Raw genomic sequence first — 22,320 nt, forward strand, 5'->3', positions numbered from 1 at the left:
GGAACAGTGTCACAGCCTGGATCTCTCCCCTCTTCTCTTTTTCCAAGGTTTGGGAGGACTCCTCATTTGGCCATTCTTTCATTATCACATATTATTCAGAGTACATTGCTATCAGTGCCTCTTCGCCAGAATAGCTAAGTGAAACCTTCCAGTTCGGATACAGGATAACTCTGAATAGCCCCCAGGGGGGCTGTTGCCTTCACAACTTCCTTCTAGGCTTCACAGAAGCATCTGGCTGGCCAGCGGTGGTCACGGGAGGCTGGGCCAACTGCATCCTTTATCTGATCTAGCAGGGCTTTTCTTCTACTTTTCTATCCTTCTCGCATATATGAAGCTGCCCTATACCAGCCAGACCCCTGGCTTATCAAATTCAGTATTGTGTACTCTTGATTGCCGGTGCCTCTCTGGGGGTCTCAGCTCTTTCCCATCACCAACCACCTGATCATTTTAACTGAGGGGGGTGGTGCTAGGGATTGAACTTGGGACCTTCTGAATGCAAAGCAGATGCTCTGGCTATTGAGCGCATTGCAGATCACAGCAAAGAGGATGTTTTTCCTTGCAGAGCATAGCAAAGGGGATGTTTTTTCTTCGAAACTAGAACTCTCTTTGGGGGATTCAGATGAGTTCGAGGAGAAGACGTTCTTAGATGTCAAACCATCGTGTCAAAAAAATACAATTTTCTGACTCAGGGCTTTTAAATCTGATCCCATATTCAATTTGGACTGTATCTTCGTGTCCTGGGTTGCCTTGCAGTTTCATTTTTAAATGTATGTTTCCCGTGCAAATGGCTTCTGCACAGACACCCTGAGTATTTGAACCCTGAGCAATGCTTTGAATACCTCAGTGAGAAAACCAGACTATAAATCTAGCCAATAAAGAAAGAAATTTGGAACTGAAAGCTGATCCAATCCAATATACTTTATTGCTTCAGCACAGCTATAGCAAATAACAAAAAAGTACAATACTATTAATACAAATTACTACTTCCTAAAATGTAAACTGAAGTGAACAAAACTCCATCTAGAACTCTAAATCCATAAAATCCATACAGCATATAATATAGTGTAATAAATCCTACTAAGAGGAATTTATTGTTACCTTTAGAATAAAACTTGCTTCAATAGTCTTAACTGTATTTTGTTTACCGACGTTACAAACTTTGCTCCTTGCATTGTAATCCATTTATCCTTATCTGCCAGCAACACCACTAATTTGTCTTGCTCTGAGCTCCCTGGCACCCGTTGCAGAATATTTCTAAGATACTTCTCCTGAATAGTTGCAAATCTCGGGCATCGAAACGTAACATGGGGCACATCTTCAATGGATTTATGATCACAGGGGCACACACAATTAACAAGTTGGGGTCTTGTTATAACAGCCTTTCAGTACTGCCAAGTGAAGTATATTCATCCTAGCTCTAGTAAACGACGTCCTATATTCTGTGACCATTAGGTCATCAAAATAAGCTGTCCGGGCTATAGGATAAGATATAAGGTGTTTATATAAAGTTGCTGAACTCGTAATATCAAGCACCCCTTGGTCTTGTTGTGCACTTATGTCCAGTAATCTTTTTTTAATTAGACATCTAGCAGCTATATAGTCATAGCACCTTAAATAATCTTCGGATAGTCTTAATTTAGCCAATAGAGACAATACCTGGGATTTCCATGATGTATCTTTCATCTCTTCGTTTGCCTATGCTACTAAGAGTGATGCTTGGGAGAAAAAAATCTTCAACCAAAAGTATATAACAAGTTTATGCACTACTGTCGTTACTGGTGGCAAAGCCAAGTCTGATCTTACCATAACTGATGATGTGGAGTTTGGAACTCCCAATATCATACGTGCGAATGATGTGCAAACTGAAAGCCAATGTGCCGAGGTATTCAAGTGCTAGACTAGAATTGGGGAAATGTTGCATTTAAATCCGCACTTGGCCCTGAAGCTCTCTCTGTCTCTGTCAGCCCAACCTACCTCACAGGATTGTTGTGAGAATACAATAGAGGCAGGTAGAACCATGTCCTGAGTTCCTTAGAGGAAGGGTAGGAATAAAATGTGATGAGCAGATCGGTTCGTTTGTCCAGATATTATTTCTGAATGTCATTCGATTTCATGCATAAAATAAGAGCCTCAAGTACTAAAATTTCATTTTAAATTCCCCCTGTGGTGGTGATTTAGCTCATAACAGTACTGGGCATTAATGTGTGTGCGTGCATGCCTGCATACTGCTCTGGGAAGTGATGTGATAGGCTCTTTGCCTCGACTGGGAGGCCAGACTAAACAGTGAGGGAAAGAACTGTAAGTTATGTTTGGAAAAAAGGGTTGAGAGAGACAACGGAAGGATGAGTGAGTGAAGGGTGAGGAAGTCAAGACAGGGCCAGCTTTGGAAGTAAAGGCCAGTCAGTTGACCAAGTTTTCCCACTGGAAGTAAGCGAAGGACATAAGTTGTGGGACTACAAAAGAGAACTTGTATCGGCTCAAACAGGCCGGGCTGAATAAAACCGTTAACAACAGCTGTACAGCTCTGAGGATCTTCCTCGCCTGAGCCAAAAGATAGGAACTGAGCAAAACCTCAGGAATTCCACAGCAAACAGCCTTTATGATTTTATCAAAATGTGCACAACACAGGCTGTATAATTCTAATAAGAGAACAGGATCAAGGCGAGTTCATTTCTTATGTCTGTGTCCTGCTTTCCAGCCAAGAGGTATGTATTTATTTGCACCCCATCTTTCTGTTGCGAAATTATCCCAGGCAGAATCCAAGCGCTAAGTAAATATCCAACTATCCAGCTCCTTATATTGGCTCCCAGTGCAGCTTGCAATGCACAGGTACAGTGCAAGATGTTAGGGGTATGTGGAGATATACATGCATGTCTTTTCTGGCCTTGGTCAATTCCACAAGGGGTGTTTGGACCAGCTTTGGTTCAGCTAGGAAAGTGGATTCTTTTTCCTGCTCCCCCAAAACATTATAGTGTTCTCATGCACCTTCCAGCTTTTCTGAAGTGCTTCCTAAACCTGACTTATACTACAGTTGTTTTGGAAAGATTTCAGCAAAGCCAGGGTGGCTGCCATGTGAATTTCAGCACCATGTTCCCTGCACCAGACCCCCACAGTGGGCATCCCCCCATGCTATCATAGGGTGAGGCCTTTTCACTTTACAACAGTAATTGATAAAGCAGTATAGCATTATATCTCAGGCATGGGAAACTAGCCATCACAGGTAAATGAGGCAGGGAAAACCACGTGTGGAAGCCCCTTTGCTCCTGCTCTTAATGGACAGCCACAAATCCCAGAGAATCGTTGCATGCGAAGGGTACCCCTGGCAGATAATGAGGAGGTCCAGATTCCTTCCACCTAGTGGGGTTATTAGGAATTGCAGGAGAACTTGAATGACCCAGTGTGGTGGTGGAAAGTGCCGTTAAGTCAGAGTTAACTTATGGTGACCCTTGGTGGGGTTTTCATGGCAAGAGGCTAACAGAGGTGGTTTGCCATTGCATGCCTCTGCAGCTGTGGTCTTCGTTGGAGGTCTCCCATCCAATTACTAACCAAGGCTGACCCTGCTTAGCTTCTGAGATCTGATGAGATCAGACTCACTTGGGCTATCGAGGGCCCAGTACTGTATGCCAAACTGTATAAAAGTTGGTTAGAGAAGTGTAAGCTTCTTTGATTAATGTTATGCCTGCAGAGGTGATACTGTTAATTGCTCTTGCCTGTCTTGATATCCTTAACTAACTACCGCCTAAGCATGCAAGCAGTATTAATGCCAGAGGGCGACTGTCTGAAGTTTTCAGGCCCATATTTTGCTACGTAGCAGGTTTTACTCTGTTTAAGAGCTCAGCTGCAAAACCTGTTTCCCATGTGTGGGCTCAGTGCTGGAATGTGTGAGGTCCTGATGAAGTTGAAATTGCATCTGAACATACACAGAGTGCATGTTCTCCCTGGGCTGAAGCTTCACCGACACGGCGGCTTTCTCCAGAGCAGCTCCCCGGGAGCAGGATGCAAACATTCCTGGGAGAAAGTAGCAGCTGTCCACCCCCAAACCATCGTTGAGAGCCCTCTTGTCCAGCAGGCTTGTGACTGGAGGAACGATTTGCAAAAGCTGCTGCTGCCGCCAGCTTTCTCTGGCTCTTCAGGCAGCAATTCTAACAGAGAGGGGAAGGACACTGGGACTTCAGTTCCCAGGAAAACTTGCAAAAACAATCAAGAGTTCTTCACGTGAAAAAAGTCACTTGTAGCTTGGCTCTGAGAGATGGTGACAGGCACCTGCACCCATGGGAGAGCAGGGATTTGAACCCAATTTCTTCTGGTGCTGATTCAGGGAGTGATTCAGAGCTTGAACGCAAGATGCCATTTCTCCTTAGCATGGGCGTTCTTGACCTACCTTTTATTTCAAGGAAAGTAGTTCATATAAAACCTGCCTCTTTGGTGAATGGAGTTCACAGAGACCCAAGGAGCCCAAGATAATTTGTAAAACAGACTTGGTTTGAATCCCACATCAATTTCTGCAGGTGCAGTGGAGAGGCGCAATTTTCACTGGCTTTTCCCTTCTGCACAAGCTCCAAAGAGTATTTTGGACCACATCTTCCCCCCACCCCATATTTTTTAGTGGAGAAAGCATGCAACATTTGTGCATCCATGATTTGCTGCTGCTTGCAAAGGCTAAGAAACACACTGTGATGTCACATCACACTATTATCCTACACATTACCATAATCTGATAAAGGAAGGGAGAGGGAGAGGTTAGAGAGTCACGCTCAGGTCTCCCAGAAAGGTGGGGTTTGGATCTAAGTTTGATGTGGTGGTTAAAAGGGACAGGACTCTAATCTGGAGAACCGGGTTTGATTCCCTACTCCTCCACTTGAAGCCAACTGGGTGACCTTGGGTCAGTCACTTAAGAGCGGCAGGACTCTAATCTGGAGAAGTAGGTTTAATTCCCCACTCTTCCGTTTCAAGCCAGCTGGGTGACCTTGGGTCAGTCACGGCTCTCCGGAGCTCTCTCAGCCACACCTCACAGGGTGTTTTGTTGTGAGGATAATAATAACATACTTTGTAAACTGTTCTGAGTGGATGTTAAGTTGTCCTGAAGGGCGGTATATAAATCGAATGTTATTGTTGTTGTTATTACTAAGTGAGGAAGGGGAGGGCATACCACTCTTTTCTCTCTCCAATCCATTTATCTTTATCTTCTTTCCCAGGGCAAAGCGGGTCAGGCTGGACAGCCTGGACAACGTGGTCCCACGGTGAGTTTTTGCATAGCCAGACAACTTCGCTGGGGTCCTTCTTATCATTTTATAAGAGAAAGCCAGTTTGGTGTAGTGGTTAAGAGCAGCGGGACTTTAACTGGAGAACCAGGTTTGATTCCCCATTCCTCCACTTGAAGCCAGCTGGGTGACCTTGGGTCAGTCACAGCTCTCTCAGAGCTCTCTCAGCCCCACCCACCTCACAGAATGATTGTTGTGGGGATAATAATAACGTACTTTGTAAACCGCTCTGAGTGGGTGTTAAGTTGTCCTGAAGGGTGGCATATAAATCGAATGTTGTTGTTGTTATTATTTTGTCTTTATTAGTTAATCTTATAACAGTTGCACCAGAAGAAGGGGGCGAAAAACCCAAGGCTGGACAGACCTTCCTACATTAAATTCTGCCCCGCCCTTCCCCCAGCTACTTACTAAAACCTCTTTATGCCATTGATGGACTGTTCTGGGCCCCTTCCTTCTTCCAAACTATCACCTTGTGGAATATGTTCTTGCCTCTTTATTGGAGAAGGGTAGTTGTAGGATTTCTGTGGCCCCGTATGGCAGGTGGGACGAGTACAAGTTGCAGAGTCCTCTCCTGTAGCCGTTGAAAGAAGGTTTCTAATAATGTCCACAAAACATTTTGTGAGAAAGCCTGGAATGACATTCAGGGCCAAGCTACACATGACGAATGACACTTGAACGGCAAGTGGATTGAGTGGAGGGCAAGTGAACAGGGAGAAATACACTTGCTGTTCAAGTGTCATTCGTCACGTGTAGCTTGGCCCTAAGCTGAAGGCAGGAATATCAGCCTCATCCTTATAGGAAATCACCAGGAAATCAAAGGCCACTGAGCAGCAAAGCTACCGGGGAAACTGTCCCTGACTGATGAACACCGTGGGGGAAAGGATGAGGGGAAGAAAGGTGTCTCTTCTTAACATACAGAAATAATCAAAACATTCTTTTTCTGTGTTTTTAAAACCCTGTTCTAGAGGCTCACCTGCCAGCAAATTGGGGCTAACAAAATTCATCCACGTTCCTTGGAATTTATCCTTAATGTCATGATACAACAAGGCAGGGGTCATTTCGCAGAAAAAGAGCAGGAGGGACTCATTAGCATATGTCACGCCCCTTGCCATCACCAGAAGTGTGTCATTAGCATAACTGATTTGCATATGCTACACCCCCTAACATCACCTATCCAGGCTGTTTTGGACCCAATCCTGGCCATTCAGGGCTGAAATTGGGCCCAAAATGGCAAAAAGGGGCTGAAAATGGCCGAAAAGGGCCCCAAAATGGTCAGGATCGGGCTGCTGCTGAGTGGGAGAGTGATCCACCACCTGTCAGAGGCCCGATCCAGGCCATTTTGGCCCCAATCCAGGCTGAAACGGGCCCAAAATGGCTGAGAGTCAGGTGGGCGGGGCCACCTGTCATGTGACCTCTTTGGGGAACTGCTGGAACTGCATTCCTGCGCGTTCCCCCTCGAAATGCAACAAGGAATACCACAGTAGTTTCAGGAGCGTGTCCAGGTTTCAGTCTAGAGCTGTCATCAATGTGCATGAATTTTAACCTAATCCTCTGAAATCTGCTTGCAAGACGGGCATTTTTATTCTAAGTTGAATCGTCCCCCCTCCCCCGCCGCCACATTTGCAGTTATATTTTTAAGGGTTTTGTTGATCAAGTGTAAATTTATTTAGATGTATCACCTGTCCCACTCCCATCCCAAAAGCTTCAAGACCCAGTCTGTGTCTTTTGTCCCCTTCCAGGGTCTCCCAGGCGAGCGTGGTTTGCCAGGACCCACAGGGAAACCAGGGCCAAAGGTATTTCTGTTTTCTGTACAGGGTGCATGTATTCTAACATATTTCTTGGTGCCATAAAGCATATATGTCTATCTACTATTCTCCATCTGGGCACATCACTATTCGCGTCTACATGATTATTTCAGTTACATGTTACAGAATTTCTAGGAGTGTATGTTTCAGACCGTAGATAGATGATATTTTTCAATGTTCATCTGCATTTTAAAAAACCCTAGAACATTAGGGAGAAAACCAGCAGCTAAACTACACGAGACAAATTACATAAGGATGCTCAAGTGAAAGGAGATGCCATATTAGCTGGGAATTGTAGTTTGAATTTCACCTCCCTCTACAGAGCCAGCAAAGATCACTCCTCGGAGGGTTTGTCTTCATCTCTGAAGGCTCTGTCTGGGAAGAGGAAATTAACAAACCCTCTGAGGAGTGATCTTTACAGGCTCTGTAGAGGGAGGTGAAATTCAAACTACGCTTCCCTGCTAATATTGTGTCTCCCTTCACTTGAGCGATCTCATGTAATTCATCTCATGTAGTTTAGGGTTAAGATACAGCTTTCTTGCTAATATGTTAGTTTTCTACATCAAAGGATATGGAAGAACATTTACATATGCAATGCAAAACAGTACAGAGTTAGGAACTTTTCCCTGCCGGCTCATCAGTTTGATTCTTCTGAGATCATTTTCCATATTCGCTCCCAACAGCCTTTCCAGTTCTACCACATCTCAACTTGATTTTCTCCTAACAGGGTGATACTGGCCATGACGGGGCACCTGGAATTGTAGGGGAAAAGGTAAGCTGAATGATCAGTCCCCTGAAGGCAGAGGAAGGCTAGACAGGGCAGTGTCAGAAGATCCCGTTGTCTGGTTTTGACAAAAAGAACCTTGTACAGATAGAATGGGCATGACATCATAGAAGCCACTGCCATGGCTGTAGCATCATAGCGGCTCAATGAAGAATAAGATTAACGTAGTTATGTGGGCAGCAGGACAGACTCCTGCCACAGTAACTGGGAGGGATATGGATGGGCTTGAATAGAAATGCCGCTCATGGGCTCAGATATGCTATATGCTGAGAATGGATGGGAGAGAGGCTAGGACCAGGGCAATGTAATTGTAGAATGCTAGACACCATCTTGCTGAGATTCCCCTTCTTTCCATAGGGACCTACTGGACCACAAGGCTCCCATGGATTTCCAGGACCCAAGGGACCACCTGTAAGTATCCTGCCCTTCTCTGTCTCCAGATCTAGTGGGATCCACCATTCCTTGCCCGCCTTGAAATGTCATGGGGCTGGGGTAGACACGGTCCCCGCGAGACAGCAGTTTACAGTTTCATCATTGCTGGTGTTGGAAAATGCCTTTCAGACCAGACCTGTGAATTTTGTTTACGCAGGGGAGAGCACTCTGTCCATTTTTGTTGGCAATCTAGCCAGTTTTTACGTTTGGATTTATACACAAAACAGAAAGTATTTAAGCCTGATTTCAGCATTTCAACGAAAGCAGCCTGGGGAACAGTCTGTACTTGACAGGCATTGCAAGGGCAAAGAAATGCGCTTATGTCGATAGCCAGAGTAGATCCCCTTTGTTCTGGAATTCATGCTGAGGAGGAAGGAATAATTCATTCTTCCGTCAGGAATGTACTGTTCAAGAGTCTTAACAAGCTGGGACCTACACGCACCCATTCTACAGAAGAGATGTTCTAAGGCAGCGATGTTCAGTGGCTCAGGACTCGCATGTGACTCTCTGACATGCCACCTATGGCCCTTTTGCCACCATTCACCAGTGTGGAACCACCCCATGTTTCAAGAGGGCAAGGCCATTGCCTGGTTGGGCTTGTCACAAGAAGGACTCGAGGCAGGGCTTCTGGGAAAAGAGGTGGTGGAACTCAGTGGGTTGCCCTCGGTGAAAATGGTCACATGGCTGGTGGCCCCGCCCCCTGAGCTCCAGACAGAGGGGAGTTTAGATTGCCCTCCGTGCCGCTTGGCGCTCCCCTCTGTCTGGAGCTCAGGGGGCGGGGCCATCAGTCATGTGACCATTTTCAAGAGGTTCTGGAACACCACTTTCCTGATTTAAGTTCCTTCCATGCCACTTTCCTGATTTAAATGCCCCTCTGAAACTTCTGATTAAATCCCCCTTTCCCAGCACCATCTGATTTTGCCCATCTCTAGTGGCCATAGTTACTCTTATATAAGCAAAACAAAACTGTGGGAGATTCTAATCACAGATCTCCTACAATCCTGTCATTTATCTAACCACACAGTTCCAAAGACTTAAGAGCACTTAAGTTTTTGGGAAAGGGAGAGTTAATTTCTTCTGATTTTCACTACTCCCCGTAAGCCGTGTATAATTTGGGGAAGGGCGCTTAGTGGGCTGCAGTGGGACAGGAAAGGCAGCCAAGTCCCGCTCCACAAATTGTTGGAGACGTACCGTGGCCCGTTTCACCCTCTGCATCCCTAGTTAATATCAAATGTGTAAGTACTGAATCAAATGCCGTTTCGCAAAGCCAAAAAATGTTGCTCTACAATCCAGTTTCTACAGCTCTGGAAGTCATTTGCCTTGAACATAATTTGTATTCAACAGTTTCAAAGTGGGGAAATTTGTCTAAATAGAAAATTTACCCCACAGCTTTATTTTTTTTTGATGCTCCAGGCATCACATTTCAAGAAAATTAGTTTTACCTAAAACATTTAATCATGAAAAAGAGATAGAAACACATAAATCATGGGGCATGTTTCTATCTTGGCATTTTTTATAGCTTGAAATGTTCTTTCGGAAGGTGCCTAGAGGGAGCCAGGTGGCTGATCTTATTAGATCTTCAATAATAAGATCCTTTTTTCAGAGATACCTTATCTTCATCTCTGCCCTCTAGAGCATTGATTCGGCTTTCCCCTCCAGTGGCCCGGCTCCATATTTTGTTGCCCTCCTCTCTCCTCCCATGTTCGTGATCAAGGTTCTTAAAAGAGCACCATCCCTCTCTGCTTTCTGGAATACATATGACCTGGATTTCCCAGGCTCCAAACATTTCCCAACAGTTCATTTTTCTTATAATGCAGACATAAATAAACACGGACATTTATTGGTTTATCACAACAGTTTTACTAGAACTCGTTCAATGCAGGCTACCCAGCATGTGATACATTGTGAAACGAACATTTAACTGTTGCACAACAATCCCCTTCCAATATATTGTTCGTACTGTGTTGCTTTCTAACTTTTGTAATCCAGGGATTTGGGATTTTTTGCACTGTTCAATGGCACGTCATGTTTTGTCTTGCTTTTTATTGCCGTGGTTTCTAATTTTGTAATGCAGCCTCACAGCATCGTTGATGAATGTCTCATACTGTTCCTACTGCATTGTTTTTAAATATTATAATCCGCCTTGAGTCTCAGCAAGCAAGAAAGGCGGACTGTAAGTGAAGTAAATAAATACACTATAGATAGTGCAATGACAGTGTTGTACACCAGACCAAATTCTCTTGCATGAGTCCCCCAAAACGTTCTAGGATGTATCTATTCTGTGTCTGGCTGCAGCTCTCTGGGGGAACATCTGAGACAAATGGTCCATTCTGGATATCTCATGAGTCATGACTTCTTTTTAAAATCTGGAACTTTGTGCTTGGTAGGGACCTGCCGGAAAAGATGGCTTACCAGGACATCCAGGGCAACGTGGAGAAGCGGTGAGTGTCCTTTTGGGGCAAAGAGCAAGGTTGGCCCTTGGGGGTCCTTTTTCTGTCCCTCCTAGGGTTGCCAGGTCCAGGTCGGGAAATTCCTGGAGATTTGGGGGTGGGGCCTGGAGAGGGCAGGGTTTGGGGAGGGGCCTCAGTATAGTATAATACCATAGAGCCCACTCCTCCAAAGCAGCCATTTTCTCCAGGGAAACTGATCTCTATCACCTGGAGATGAGTCGTAATTCCGGGAGATCTCCAGTCACCATCTGGTGGCTTTTCTCCTCTGTAGCATTTCAGATCTACTCCACCCCCCCCAAAAACCCCACCAGGCCTGAATTGGCAATGCTGCGCCCTCGATTCTTCATTAATGGGCTGTTTTCGTCTCCAATACCTTCAGCCTCATCCGCCATTTTGATGTGACAAGGGTAAAAAAGAGGCAGTTGCTAGGCAACCACTCCCTCAGAACAGGAAAATGGCTGCCACTGAGAACTTGGATGGGGGTTATGGGAATGTGGTATTCACTAAGAAGTTATCAGGCAGTGTCTCAGGGCTGCCTGGTGAACACAACAAATGCGGTTCCTAATCGAAAATCCAGCAGGACTCTTTTCTTCGGTGCTCCCTCCTCTTTGGACAATAATATTCATTTCTCTTTCTTTTAGGGATTTCATGGCAAAACTGGCCCCCCGGGGCCTGCTGGGGTCGTGGGACCGCAGGTAAGGAAAAGGGCTTTGATGTACATGGTCTTAGTAAAGAATAATCATCTGAGCTGTTTTTCTAGGCAAACAGAGAGGCAAATAAAATAAAATGCTGTACTTTCTCTGTACAACAGGGAAACTCTGGGGAAACCGGCCCTATGGGAGAGAGAGGCCATCCAGGCTCACCTGGCCCCCCTGGAGAACAAGGGCTACCTGGTGCTGCTGGAAGGGAAGGCGCTAAGGTACGTACTCTTCAGGGAACTTGAGGGGGGGGGGTGAGTGTCCCATTGGAACACAGGAAGGCAACGAGGGATGGAATGCTGGGAGCCGGTTGCACATAAGCTGGCTTTGAGATTCGTTAGCTGGGTATGAAAAAAAGGTAATAGAAAGGGAATGAAATTGTATGGAATAGTATGAAAGTTGAAGGAATCATGGATCCTTGAGTCTGTTGATCTCAGAACCACAACTAATAGTAGAATAATTTTGTGGGGTGCGTCTTCAAAAAAATTCTCCTTTGTCTAAATTATCTTGCAAAAATTAGGATTTCTACTTCTCCCCAATTCTGATGTAACCATCTTCCCATTAAGTGGGAAGTGCAAAGGGATTTTTTTGGATAAGGATCTAAAATTTTTCTTAGCTGACAAGAGTCCAGCAATAACTCGATCCGTTGCTGAATTCCTGGCTTATGTGTGGAAGTCAAGGGTAACATTTTATAAAGCCCCCTATGACTGTGCTGTATCCTGAGATAATTTTGCTGTCTGGGGACACGATTGTGTTGCCCTATGAATTTATTCCACAACATTTCTCCTGTTTTGTCTGTATTATTTATGCCAATAAAGGTTGCTGTGCTGTGTCATTAAGTTTAGGGATTTTAAAGCAATATGAAACAAAACCGAAATGCCGAGTTATCATGTGTGGGATTTAGCAAATTCATATTTAATGTTAATGATTTAAAAAAATAACAAGGCAGACGATTTTTTAAAAGTTAGAATTTTAAAAAAATCCTGAAAATCAGATACTGAAAGCAAAATGTGAAAAAGCATTAAGAATCAAAATCAAATATCTGAAGGTTGTCTAATTTTGATTTCATGTGCACTTTTTTTTTAGCCATATACCTGAACTTTTGTGTAGTAGCAGTGAAAGATGTAGATGGGCCTTCTCCAGAGCACGATTTGATGCGTTCCCCTCTGCAGTTTTGTATGGGAGATTCTCCCGTCTGCCTTTGTGGCAGCATTGTTGTCCCTGTTCAAATAAAGTGGTCAAAAATATCCCACACATACTTTTGCACTGCGAATTCTATCAAGAAGAAAGGATACAAATAATTAATGATCCCACTACTCTATAAATTTAAACCATTAGAGTATTACATGGAGTTTAGTCCCAAAACCTTTGGATATATCTTTTAGAGGATAGTCAGAGAACTGTATCTTGCGCAGTTGCAAAATTCTGTGTGATAGCACTCAGAAAGCAGTGATAGGCTACGTGTTTTGTAGCTTGGTAACCCTTAGCATTTACGTAGCATTTTATGAAATGGCTCCAGGTCCCCCTTCTTCCCGTCTCCCCCAGCACCATTGCCTGGCTCATGCAACAGCACCTCTGTCCCTCCCCGCCTTTACCTGTCTGCCCAGAATAGGGCAATGGCTCCAGATCTCTCTCACCTGCCCCCCACAGCTTAGACAGTGGTTGTGGTACCTGCTCCTTTGCCTACAGCACAGCCACTCTGAAGTGGATGCTTCATTATGTTGTCTGAGCAGACGATCCTCTCTTGGGGATGGGGGGGCAGTTTAAAAAACTCAATTTGGAGCACTGGTTCACATTTTTTTGCAAACCTGGTGAGTCCACCAGGTCTGCAGGAAAATATCCCTATCTGAACCTGGCCCCACTCTCTGGGTCTTATCAATCCACATGGGTGCCAGGTACAGCATTAGATACAGGATATTACAAAGGGGGGGAGGTGTATATGAAATCATCGTAATTTACCTAAGGTTTCCCCTGATTTTCTCATATTTCTGACTTATATTCTCAGATATCCCAGGACATTCTTATGTGGTGTCTCTGATACCTTGCTTTTCTGACCGACCTGTGTGTGTCTATACATACATAAACTGTATTGCGTTCGCTCACAGTCTTAGCAAACGACACCAGGAGAAATCTGCAATACAATCTCAATACTTATTAAACCCTTTAAAATATCCTTTTAACATTAAAATACGTAATAATTAAAATCATAGCAGCAAAACAGAAAATTCGAGGCAACATACTGTCCCTATATTAACACATCGAAACCAACATTAAACTTACAGTTTATCTATCATGCTAGCAATGGATGGTTTTGACAGAGTCTTTATCACTCATGTGATAAACTTTGCCGTTTGTGGTGTTACCTATTTATTTTTTATCAGCAAGCAATATTATAAGTCTGTTCTGGTCCAATCTCCCTGGACATCGTGATAAAACATTCCCAAGATATTGTTCGTGTTCTACTACAAATCTTGGGCACCGGAAAACCACATAGATATCTGGTCACAGGGGCAGACGTATTCATTATAATGACCTTTTAACATTGCCAGTTATAAAATATCCAAACATGCTTTGGTGAATGCTTTCCTATGCTCAAAATGTAATAGATCAGTTCTGTAAAATCTAAGAACACCAAACATGCTCGTTTCAAATTCCACTTTGCATATTCAATATGTATTGATTAGGAACCAGAATTATGAAAGACTACCCCAAGCTTTCCACTTACCCCCCCTCTCCAAACACATGAGTGGTTGAGCAAGATGGGCCTGGTTTTACACATTCAGCACAGTAAGAGGGTAGAATTCTGGGTAGGACTGTACCATGTCATATTGAAAGGGGAGCCAAAACACTTGCAAAGCTTCCTGCAAATTAAAAAAATAAAAACTCATCTGGTTGAAAAAAAAGCCCAGCTGTTTGCATATTTTGTTAGTTTTCCACTTAACAGGAGATGAGTATAGAGGAACTTTGAAAAATCCATTCTACCATTTTAGTACTCTTCCATATCATTACCGCCATCATCCTGCATGTTACGGTTACCAACTCTGGTCCAGGAAATGCCTGGAAATTTGGGGGTGGAGCCTGATGAAGATGGGGTTTGGGGAGGGGAGGGACCTTAGTGTATAATGCCGTAGATGCTTCGTAATGCTTCAAAAGCAGCCATTTTCTCGAGGGGAAAATCTCTATAGTCTGGAGATCAGTTGTGATTCCTAGAACTCTCCAGGCCCCAACTGATAATTGGCAACCCTACAGCATGTATAGACCAAGTGTTAAATCAAAGACTTGCTGATCCATTTTAGTCTCCTATAGGGCCATCTTAAGCAAAGTTAGTCCTTTCTACGTCCATTAAAATCAATGAGCTTAGAAGGGTGTAACTGCTTAGGATGGCACTGTTAGACATTAGTTTTCAATCAATTCTCATGCCTCCTCTGCCCCTATTGTGGAACACAGTGCCTTCAAACACTGAGAGCTAAGCTACAAGAGACAAATTTGGGGAGAGATAGCGTGGGGATCAGATAGCAATTTTCCCCAGGCCAGTTCGGCTAGGAATCCTGATGGAGTTTTGCCATCTTCTGGGCATGGAGCAGGGGTCACTGAGAGTGGGACCACAAGTGACGCCTAACACAGGTTGGACACTTGTCAGCTTCCCTCAAGTTTTGATGGGAAATGTAGGCGTCCTGGTCTTGCAGCTTGACTCTCTGACTGCTGTCCAATGGACTTTTCAACTGTCACTTGTCCAACATTCCGCCAAGCTGCCTACATTTCCCATCAAAACTTGAGGGAAGCTGACAAGTGTCCAACCTGTGTCAGGCGTCACTTGTGGTCCCGCTCTGAGTGTGTGTAGTTGTGAATTTCCTGCATTGTACAGGGGGTTGATGACCCTGGAGGTACCTTCCAACCCTTTGATTCTATGATTCTATAAAACTGCACAAGGACACGCACGTGAAGTGAGTCGCAATGTTAGCCGGGAAGCTGTTTTAAAAGAGATCGGAAGGCTTTTTCAATTTCCCCTCTCTACAGAGCCAGGAGATGGCTCCTCAGAGGGTTTGTTAATTTCCTCTTCACCTCCAGAAGGCTCTGTCAGTTTCACCTCTCCTTCTAGGAGGCAAAGAGGTAATAAAAAAACCCTTCTGCTGGCTCTGTAGAGAGGGGAAACTGACAAAGCCTTCTGATCTGTCTTTTAAAACTCAGCTTCCCAGCTACCATTGCGACTCCCTTCATGTGTGCGTCCTTGTGTAATTCATCGCTTGCAGCTTAACTCAGAGATAGCTCCAGAACTTCCCTCCCCCATACCTCCTAGTGGTTGCTGCAAGAAGTTTGGAGTTAATTCTGCGTGTCCCAAACATATGTCCGCGCTCATTTAATTGGATCTGCTTACATATTCATCCAGGAAAAAAATGCTCTGTTTGTTTTTACAACCAGGGCAACGGGATACTCTGTATTCTCACATATGTGAGAAGTAATAACTGTTTACGGTTTGCAGCCATAACTCTACAAAGCCCCTGATGCACCCAGAGATCGAGAACACCTGGAACTTGTAGTGAACAGAAACAAAGGGCAGAATCTAAGGCAGCGTTCCCCAATGTGTTGGCCATGGGTGCCCGGTGCCCAGATACCGCCCCCCATGTGCTCCAAGAAAGTAGGAGAGACCATTGTGATAGCAGAACTGATGACTGGTGGCCTTTATACACATAAAGAGGCTTTTCACTTGGATTGTCTCCACCACTCAATGGAGAAAGATTCAAGAGCATCCTTAGTGATTTCTCTGTGTGTGTGTGTGTGTGATGCTTTAGCTTCACTTTCCCCCGTTGGTCATCTTTTACGTGCCTGTTATCCCCCTTTGGTCTTCTTCTGTGTGTGTGTGTTTATATTCCCCATCCATTTGTGTGTGTATTGAGTTTTATTCTTCTTTTCCCCCATTGGTTCATTGTTTGTGTCCAAGGAGTCGTGGGGCTTCGTGTGTGTGTGTGATGTTTTATTCTCACTTTTCTCTATTGGTCATCTTTTGTGTACGTTATTCTCCTTCTGTTGTCTTCTCTTTGCGTGTGTTTATATTCCCCATCCACGTATGTGTGTGTGTTAAGATATATTCTCCTTTTCCTCTATTCATGCATCTTTTGTGTCCAAGAAGCCATGGAGCTTCAAGAGTGTGTGTGCATGTGCACACATGTGCTCTTGGCTCCACCTCATGAGGCAGCCATTTTGTCTTGGCATCAGCCACCCTGCTTCAAAATTCCAAATATACCCATAGATTAAAAATATTTGGGGACCCCTGGTCTAAGGAACGGCAGGTAAAATAAAACCAGGCCCAATCTAAAAAGGTAGATGTGTTTTCCCATGGAGAGGGGCAAAGAAATCCGAAATCTTCCAGAAGCTTTGCAAATTCTGGCACTCCCTGAGTAGTAACGTTGACTTTTAATTTTAGGGTGATCCTGGCCCCAGCGGCAACCCGGGCAAAAATGGCCCGACCGGAATGAAAGGCTTCACTGGGGCTCGAGGACCCGCTGGAGAGATTGTAAGTCATACTAATGGAAGAGATTTCAGTGGGAGGCAATGCAGGGAAACATCTGTGGGCATGATAGATTGGGAGTGGATGTGGTTTGATTTACTTTATATGTAGTCCACCTTTCTCATTGAGACTCAAGGTGGACTACAGAATTATAAAAATAATGTAAAACCAGGATAATACATAAAACCAGCAATGAAATAAAACTGGATTATATTGTTTGAGAACAATAAACTTAAAAATAAATAATGCATGCAATAAACAATACAAAGGGGGGTGTCTAATTTTTTTCAAACATTAAAACAATGATCCTATAAAAAAGCCCTCTTGAACAATTCCATTGCTGAACATTTCCATTTGATGACCATCCTATTCCACTTATACAAATTACTTGACTTCTTGAACAATTCTGTTTGACACATTTTAGGCAGCAAAGAGAAATGTGGGCGCCTTCTTGAACTTACCAGGCAGGCCATTCCATCAGTCGGGAGCCATCACAAAGAATTCTTGGGGACAATCAGCTATTGATCTTACCTGTTTGCATGGTGGCATCTTCAAAAAGCTTTGTTTAGATGCAGGGCTGGTTCCAGATATTGGGAGGGCCCTCATCAGAGAGTCCTGAGGGTGCCCCTATGCCCACCACTAGGCTCCCCTTCTTGCCCCCCCCCAGCCACATGTCTTTGCTCACTCATAAACTCTCCCACCACCTACAGTCACGGCTGCCCACATTGGCTGCATGCCCTTTCCCTGATGGCGCTGGATGGCAGGTGCAGCTAGGAGTGCTACTGCCATGGCCACCAGGAATGGTAATACTTTGTGCATCACCCATATGCGCTTCTCCGCCAGCGCCAGGCAGTGTATTGTTCTGAATGGCTCTGGTCAGGCTTGATACATGTATAGGTGTGCACTTAAGAAGCCTTCAGCATCTCGATAGCTTTTCCATATCAAATAATTCAACTCCTAGCAAAAGGTACACCTCAATAACATTTTAGGTTAATTATCAGGTATTGTGCACAAGTAAATAAAATTTCTGCTTCCACTCTAAGCCTTTACTAAACACATTTATTCAACATTCTTAATATTAGCTCTAGAGATGGGCACGAACTGAAATATAAACCAAAATTCGTGATGAACCAAGCCAGTTTGTGGTTTGCGAACCAGTGGTTCATCAGATCCCATTTCTGACGAACCAACACGAACTTTAGGCTGGTTCGTTTGGTTCTTTTTCAGTTCATCACTGCAGACAGCCTAGCGCCAATCAATCATTTTCCTAGGCAACAGGGGATGGACTTCCTGCAGGCCTTCTGCTGACCTGGAAGTGACCTTCTGCTGACCTGGAAGTGGTGATTTGCTGGCCCGGAAGTGACATTTTCATGAAGCAAAGCGAATTGATTCATGAACCGGGGCAGGTTCGTGAAAGTTCATGGTTCGTGAAACATGAGGAACCATGAACCGCATGATTCGTATTTTTCTGGTTCGTGCCCATCTCTAATTAGCTCAGAGATCCTTACTTTCTAAGCAGGAATAAATTCCTATGTGGAAGCAGTCCAGGTTGGATTTCTCCACCCATTTGCCCTGGAGGCAGAGCTACACCCATTGTCTACGATTAGAGTTTGTTCATTTGTTTGTTTGTCAGGGGCATTCTTGCTTTGGTCATACTGCATTGGTAGGAATCAAAGAGCTGGCATGGTGTAGTGGTTAGAGTGTTAGACTACGATTGGGGAGAACCAGGTTGTCACCCCCACACTGCCATGGAAGCTAACTGGGTGACTTTGGGCCAGTCACTCTCAGTCTAACCTTTCCCACCGGATATATTGTGAGGATAAAATAGAGGAGAGGAGAACACTGTTGTTAGCCACTTGGAGTCCCCACTGGAGAGAAAAGCAGGTATAAATATCTCAATTAAATATAAATAAATAAGTTTGCTAGGGCTTAGCATTGCCTTCTCACCAAGAGCTCCTCGAGCCACTTACTCCTCAGTCTTTTTCTACTAAATGTATGCTGCTGTACGTAATCTCACACTTACTAATTTTGCAATCTCATTTGTATCTACTGGCCTTATGTTCCGATCTCTCTTTTCATTCTGCTCTGTTAATGTGTTAATGGTAACATTTTCCCCCTCCTATCAACATTTCTAAACTGATAGAACATGATAGTACAGAGTCCTGTAGCACGTTTAAGACTAACTAACTTTATTGTAGCATAAGCTTTCGAGAACCACAGCTCTCTTCGTCGGATGCATCTGACGCAGAGAGCTGTGGTTCTCGAACACTTATGCGACAATAAAATTGGTTAGTCTTAAAGGTACTACTGAACTCTTTACTATTTTGCAACTACAGACTAACACGGCTAACTCCTCTAGGTTTATGATGATAAAATATGGGCAGTGAAATTAGGTAAGCCTTGGCTAAGGTCCATTCCCCCCCCCACCCATTCCAGCATTTGAAGAGCCCTCTGCTGAGAAACATCCTGAAATCAAGGTTAATTTCGCACGTGGCAGAAATTTCGGCAAGAGGCCAAATTCATCATTTTTTAAAAAGTGAGAATTTTTTCATCACCCCAATCGATCTTTGTATTTTGCTTTCCTCCACAGGGGCCAACTGGACTGAAGGGAGCTGAAGGGCCACCCGGCCCTCCAGGCCCCACGGTGAGTAGACTGCCCTCTCCCAAAGGTTTAGAAAAAGGTAGGGGGGTGGGACCTACAAACTTGATCATATACAATCTGAGGCCAGTTTACCTGAAAAAAAAACCTATCCCATTCGGAGTGTGTTTACCCCCTCAAATCTTCCCAGGGCTACCTTTGCCTGAACTCTTCTTTTAATCTGTTAGGCTGCAGCACAGGTGGGCTGTTTTTTTACCGCAGCTTTAGCATTACAAAATGCCCTCCATTGGAGGTACAGTGCACCCCCTATGCTGCTCCAATTTCTGTAAGAAATATAAGGCCGTTTTTTTCAAGCAAACACTTGGCCGCTGATCTATAAGGGAACTATTACCTTGAGGGAAAGCTGTACAGCTGTTTTTTCCTGACTCAGGGTTTTTTTTTCTTTCAATTTTAATTTTTTTGGTCAGGTCAGATTTCTTGTAGGTTGCTTTGAGTTACAGGAAGGGCAGAATATAAATATTTTAAAGAATAAAACTGTGAAGAGAAGGTGCTCGTGGACGCAAATCTTCCCTGCCTTTCTCTAGCAGAAATGTTGTGGACAAAATGCTATGGGATATTGGGGAGCAGCGGGAGGCAATAGAGAGAAAGGGAGATTAGGGGAAAAAATGTCCCACTTCTCTTTACCACCAACAGAGTCTCTTGGACTGGTTTTTTGCTTTGGGGGGAGGAGGTCGTAAGAGACTGATGGGGAATCAGGGAAAATATCTTTCCATCCCAGCAACCTCAGAAGTAAGAGTTGTGGGGTATAGTAGCTCTTGGTAACAGTCTCTGACATGATGGGTGGAGTTACGGACACTTAGTGATCTCTATAGTAATGAAGGCTCCAGAGAGGAAATCAGACTTGTTGTATTTGTTCCTTTTCAACAGGGTTCCCATGGCGAACGAGGCCCCTCAGGAGCAGCTGGGGGCATTGGGCTGCCAGGACGTGGGGGTAATCCAGGACCTCAGGGCCCTGCAGGGGAGAAAGGGGCACCGGTATGTACAAATCACTTTTGTACCAGCAGTTTCTCCAGTTCAAACCTCCCCTCTGACCCAGGAGCCTAGCCCGTTGATCTTAGATTAACTCATTGGTGGAGGAATGTATATGCTCAAGGAACACTCTTTTAAATTAATGTTTCCATTAAAAATAGACTTGGGGACTGAACCTGAGTTCTTCTGGAATTAAATTCATCCAGCCTCTTGGGTCCACCTCAGGAGAATTTCACAGCCAGACCCACCTTTCATGATCTTGGTCTTTGACATGGGCTTGTCTTACCCCTTGGGGGGATACACTGGACCTGATCCCACAACTACCGTGAGCTAAGTAGGTGGCCTTGGGGAAGCCACTCCTCTCAGCCCCAGCTCTCCAGCTGTGTCATGGGGATAATGATAACACTGACTCTCCAGGCGTATGATGCTGTAGCAGAATGGTTAAGTGATAGGGTTGTGAATCAGTACTCTGCTGGTTTGAATCCCACTACTGCCATGAGCTCAGCAGGTGGCCTTGGGGAAGCCACTCCTCTCAGCCTCAGCTCTCCAGCTGTATCATGGAGATAATGATAACACTGACCCTTCAGATATATGCTGCTCTAGCATAACGGTTAAGTGGTAGGGCTGCAAATCAGCACTCTGCTGGTTCGACTCCCTGCCGTGAGCTCAGCAGGTGATCTTGAGGAAGCCATTCCTCTCAGCCCCAGCTCTCCAGCTTTATCGTGAGGATAATAATAGCATAGACTTTGATCATCTTTCTGAGTGGAGCACTAATCTATACAAACAAGCAGTATACAACCACAGTTGTTACTGAAGCCAGTTTGGTGTAGTGATTAAGAGCGCTGGGACTCTAATCTGGAGAACTGGGTTTGATTCCCCACTCCTCCACTTGAAGCCAACTGGGTGACCTTGGGTCAGTTGCAGCTCTTCCAGAGCTCCCTCAACCCCACACACCTCACAGGGTGTTTTATTGTGGGGATAATAATAACATACTTTGTAAACCGCTCTGAAGTTGTCCTGAAGGGCGGTATATAAATCAAATATTGTTGTTGCTGAAAGTGTTCTTCTGTACTTCATTGACCCTGTACATTCCTCATGGACTCATTGTACATCTATTTTCCACTCATATTTTCAAGGGTGCTACATGAACTTGCAGGAAAGAGGGTCAAGATGTAAGGAACAAATATGCACACAGCTTTGTGCCTTTACAACTGACAAAAAATTGCAAGTGTCTTTAACCTTAAAGAGTTGCAAGGGAAATGTTTCAGTGGGATTGGTCATTGTCTGGGGTTTCTGCAAGATAGCGGGAGAGGAAAAATAGACAACAGTGTGTGATGGAGATTACTCTGAAAGAAAGGAAATTGTTAACAATAAATGTAGACATGGGGGAGTGGACATCACAATGAGAACCACGGGTGTTATAAAACCCTAATCCGAGTGACGGTTCATATTCATGCTCAAGAAATTGGCACAAGGTTCTTGATCACAAACTTGGGTTTAAAAATTGTGTGCCGCAAAAAAGAATCTAAGCCAACTAACTTCTGAGGCAGATGCCCCCCGCCCTGCAAATAATTTATTTTATTCATTTAACCCCTGCCTTTCTCTCCAGCGGGGACCCAAAGTGGCTTACATCAGTCTCCTCTCCTTTTTATTCTCACAACAACCACGTGAGTTAGGTTAGGCCAAGAGAGTGTGACTGGTCACCAAGTAAGCTTCCATGCCTGAGGGTGGATTCAAACCTGGGTCTCCTTGATCC

The 22,320-nt window shown here is 44.4% G+C and overlaps 1 protein-coding gene across 1 annotated transcript in view; it reads left to right on the forward strand.

Moving 5' to 3' along the window:
• Positions 1 to 22,320, forward strand: part of COL5A3 (collagen type V alpha 3 chain) — a 167,325-nt gene that overhangs the window by 102,703 nt on the left and 42,302 nt on the right. Inside the window, exons 33-42 of the mRNA XM_055003373.1 lie at positions 5,196 to 5,240; positions 7,001 to 7,054; positions 7,794 to 7,838; positions 8,208 to 8,261; positions 10,670 to 10,723; positions 11,374 to 11,427; positions 11,544 to 11,651; positions 16,853 to 16,942; positions 19,527 to 19,580; positions 20,463 to 20,570. Of these exons, the coding sequence (XP_054859348.1) occupies positions 5,196 to 5,240; positions 7,001 to 7,054; positions 7,794 to 7,838; positions 8,208 to 8,261; positions 10,670 to 10,723; positions 11,374 to 11,427; positions 11,544 to 11,651; positions 16,853 to 16,942; positions 19,527 to 19,580; positions 20,463 to 20,570 (666 nt within the window). The remainder of the gene's footprint in view (positions 1 to 5,195; positions 5,241 to 7,000; positions 7,055 to 7,793; positions 7,839 to 8,207; positions 8,262 to 10,669; positions 10,724 to 11,373; positions 11,428 to 11,543; positions 11,652 to 16,852; positions 16,943 to 19,526; positions 19,581 to 20,462; positions 20,571 to 22,320) is intronic.

This window comes from Eublepharis macularius, chromosome 19 (genome assembly GCF_028583425.1).
Source record: "Eublepharis macularius isolate TG4126 chromosome 19, MPM_Emac_v1.0, whole genome shotgun sequence".
Lineage (NCBI taxonomy): Eukaryota > Metazoa > Chordata > Lepidosauria > Squamata > Eublepharidae > Eublepharis > Eublepharis macularius.